The sequence below is a fragment of the Pteropus vampyrus genome, unplaced genomic scaffold (assembly GCF_000151845.1).
Source record: "Pteropus vampyrus isolate Shadow unplaced genomic scaffold, Pvam_2.0 Scaffold25292, whole genome shotgun sequence".
In the NCBI taxonomy this organism is placed as follows: domain Eukaryota; kingdom Metazoa; phylum Chordata; class Mammalia; order Chiroptera; family Pteropodidae; genus Pteropus; species Pteropus vampyrus.
In genome coordinates, this window is record NW_011914073.1 from 1 (window position 1) to 2,873 (window position 2,873).

At 69.6% G+C, this 2,873-nt stretch overlaps 1 protein-coding gene across 1 annotated transcript; it reads left to right on the plus strand.

The window, feature by feature from the left end:
• Positions 1-4: 4 nt before the first annotated feature.
• LOC105311108 (A disintegrin and metalloproteinase with thrombospondin motifs 7-like) lies at positions 5-2,493 on the plus strand (the record flags this gene model as incomplete). The annotated part of the gene is made up of 5 exons (XM_011387138.2): positions 5-166; positions 792-944; positions 1,148-1,318; positions 1,407-1,553; positions 2,221-2,493. Coding segments are annotated over 5 exons (867 nt in total), but the record flags the coding sequence as incomplete, so codon positions are not given.
• Positions 2,494-2,873: the final 380 nt, after the last annotated feature.

Consider the following 2,873-nt stretch of genomic DNA (forward strand, 5'->3'; position numbering starts at 1 on the left):
GCCCCTGAGCTCGGTTCTGTTGTCTGCAACAGCTGGGGACAGTCCAGCCAACAGCAGCGGAGCCCCTGATACCCAGATTCCAGACCCCGGCCTGGCCGAGGAGGGGTCCCCCAAGGACCTGCCCCCAGCCAGTAATGCCACCTGGGAAGTGGGACGCTGGAGCGAGGCAAGTGATGCCAGGGCCAGGGCGAGTGGGGCGGAGAGGACCCCGCGGCCTCCGTTTCCCACCTGTGCCGTGGGGGTGGGGTGGGAGCGCCCATCTCCCTGTGTCCCACGAGTCCCCCGAGGCCGCCGGGAAGGCAGGGCGGGCACGGATGAGGGGCAGTGGGAGGAGGGTCCCTCTCACTCTAGTTTGCACGCCTCCAGGGACAGGGAGCTGTCCCCACACAGCTGTGACAGGGGCAGCCGCCTCCCATGGCCCCAGCCCCCTCAGTGCCCAGCACGGTCCCAAGCTCACCTGGCCCAGCCCTCCGGGCTGCACCTGCTCTGTCAGGGCCCACAGGGGTCTGAGCAGCATGGAATGATACGTCCCCACTCCAGGATGCCCGCTTGTCACTGCAGAAGCGAGTGCCTTCTGTTCGGATCCCTAGTCTTGGGGTGGGAGGGACACGCCGAGGCCCAGCAAGCAACCAGACGTCCCTCCCAGGTGCCCCTGGGTCCCAGTGAGCACAGGGGGACGTCTCGTCCTCGCCGTCTCCCGCGAGGCTGGGGATCGCTGCCCCGGGGGGTGGTCCCCTGGCTGCCGGGGCTGGAGGCGCCCCCGCACCCCGCTCATGCCTCCACCCCCACAGTGCTCCACCACCTGTGGCCTGGGCGCCGTCTGGAGGCCCGTGCGCTGCAGCTCCGGCCGGGAGGACGACTGTGCACCCGCTGGCCGGCCCCAGCCCGCCCGCCGCTGCCACCTGCGGCCCTGTGCCACCTGGCACGCGGGCAACTGGAGCAAGGTGTGTGAGCCCCGCGGGGGAGGGGCTCGCGTGCGGTGGTGCCCAGCCTGACTCTGCGTCTTCGCCGGTGACCTGCCCCTCTGCCTTTCTCCCTGTCCCATCCTGCCAGCCCCGGACTGTCCCTGGGGTTTTTGGGGACGTGCCACAACTGGGGGCGGCCCCCACTTGGTGGTTTGTCCGCACACGTGTCCCTCGGCCCCCAGTGCTCCCGCAGCTGTGGCGGAGGCTCCTCTGTGCGGGACGTGCAGTGTGTGGACAGGGACCTCCGGCCGCTCCGGCCCTTCCACTGCCAGGCCGGGCCCACACCGCCGCCCGCCCGCCAGCCCTGCGGGGCCCAGCCGTGCCTCAGCTGGTACACCTCCTCCTGGAGGGAGGTGAGGCCTGGGGCTCCGAGGTGGGGGGGGGCGGTGGCTGGGGCCCTCGCCAGGCCCTGACCCCTCTCCATGCCCGTCGCGCCCCCAGTGCTCCGAGGCCTGTGGCGGGGGGCAGCAGCAGCGCCTGGTGACCTGCCCGGAGCCGGGCCTCTGCGAGGAGGCGCTCAGACCCAACAGCATGCGGCCCTGCAACACACAGCCGTGCACGCAGTGGGCAGTGGGGCCCTGGGGCCAGGTGAGCTGGTGGCCGCGCTCCGAGGGGCACGGAGAGCCGTGTGGTCGCTGCGCACAGTGCCGGCCAGACGGGCTCCCGCTGGGAGACGTGGACGAAGGAGCGGGCGTGAGCTGTGCTGGCCTGCTCGAGAGGGGACGGCACAGCGGAGACCTGAAGAGTCGGGGGCGGGGTCCTGGGGGACAGCAGTGCCAAGTCCTAGGCGTGTGACCAATGGGGGTGTCCAGGGAACCACCTAAGGCCCCAGCGGGCCAGCGAGGACTCGAGCGGGCAGGTTTGTCTGGAGCTCGGAGGTCCGGCAATCTTGGTCCTTGTCCCCCTGGCTGCCAAGTGACCCTAGGCCGCTGACTTTGCTTGCCAGATGCTTCCTCGTCTGCAAACGGGGTTGTGAGGGTTCAGTGAACCACAGTGAGGCACTGAGCACAGGGCCTGCCACTAAGTTGCCACAGATTACTGTGTTTAGGGCTTCTGAAAACCATCAGACCCCAACTGGGAAGAACAAAGCCCGACTCCAGGTGCTGGCCCCTCAGGCTTGTCCCCTCTCCCTGCAGGAGGAGGCAGGAGGCTTGAGGGATGGGCTGGGAGCAGGGAGTGAGTGTCAGGCCCTGGGGTGCCTGGCCCCCCAGCACAAGACAGAGGCATTCACCCTACCCCGGCCCTCCTCCCGCAGTGCTCAGCCCCCTGTGGTGGCGGCGTCCAGCGGCGTCTGGTCAGGTGTGTCAACACCCACACGGGGCTGCCCGAGGAGGACGGTGAGCAGTGCAGCCACGAGGCCTGGCCTGAGAACTCCCGGCCATGCGGCACCCAGGACTGCGAGCTTACCGAGCCCCCCCGTAAGTGCCCCGCCCCACACAGCACCGGGGAGATGGGGGATCCCCAAACTGTCGCCCTACAGCACTGCTGACCACGAGGCACCACACAGAAGCAGGGGCCGTGCGGGACTGGACCGGGGCAGTCCAGTCCGGGGGCAGCCTTTAGCTCAGGGGAGGGCTCAGGGCAGTAGCCTCAGCCCCCAAGCTGCTGTGTGGCCTCGGGCAAGCTCTTCCCTTCTGCGTCTCAGAGAGAGGCCAGGGACGTCCCTGAGCCTGCACGCGGGCCTGTGGGGCCCCCAACCCAGCTCTGGCCAGAGGAGGGCTGCTGGAGTGACCAATGCTGCCCTCCCAGCAGCTGGTGGCTTCTGGGCCAGCTGGGTCCTCCTGGAGCAAGGGCCAGAGCCGGAGGCGGCTCTGGACACACGTGCACTCACGCGCCCTTCCTGGTGCCCAGCACAGGAAACCATCCCCGGTGTCCACCTGGGCTTCCGCCACCCGCTGTGCGGCCCTG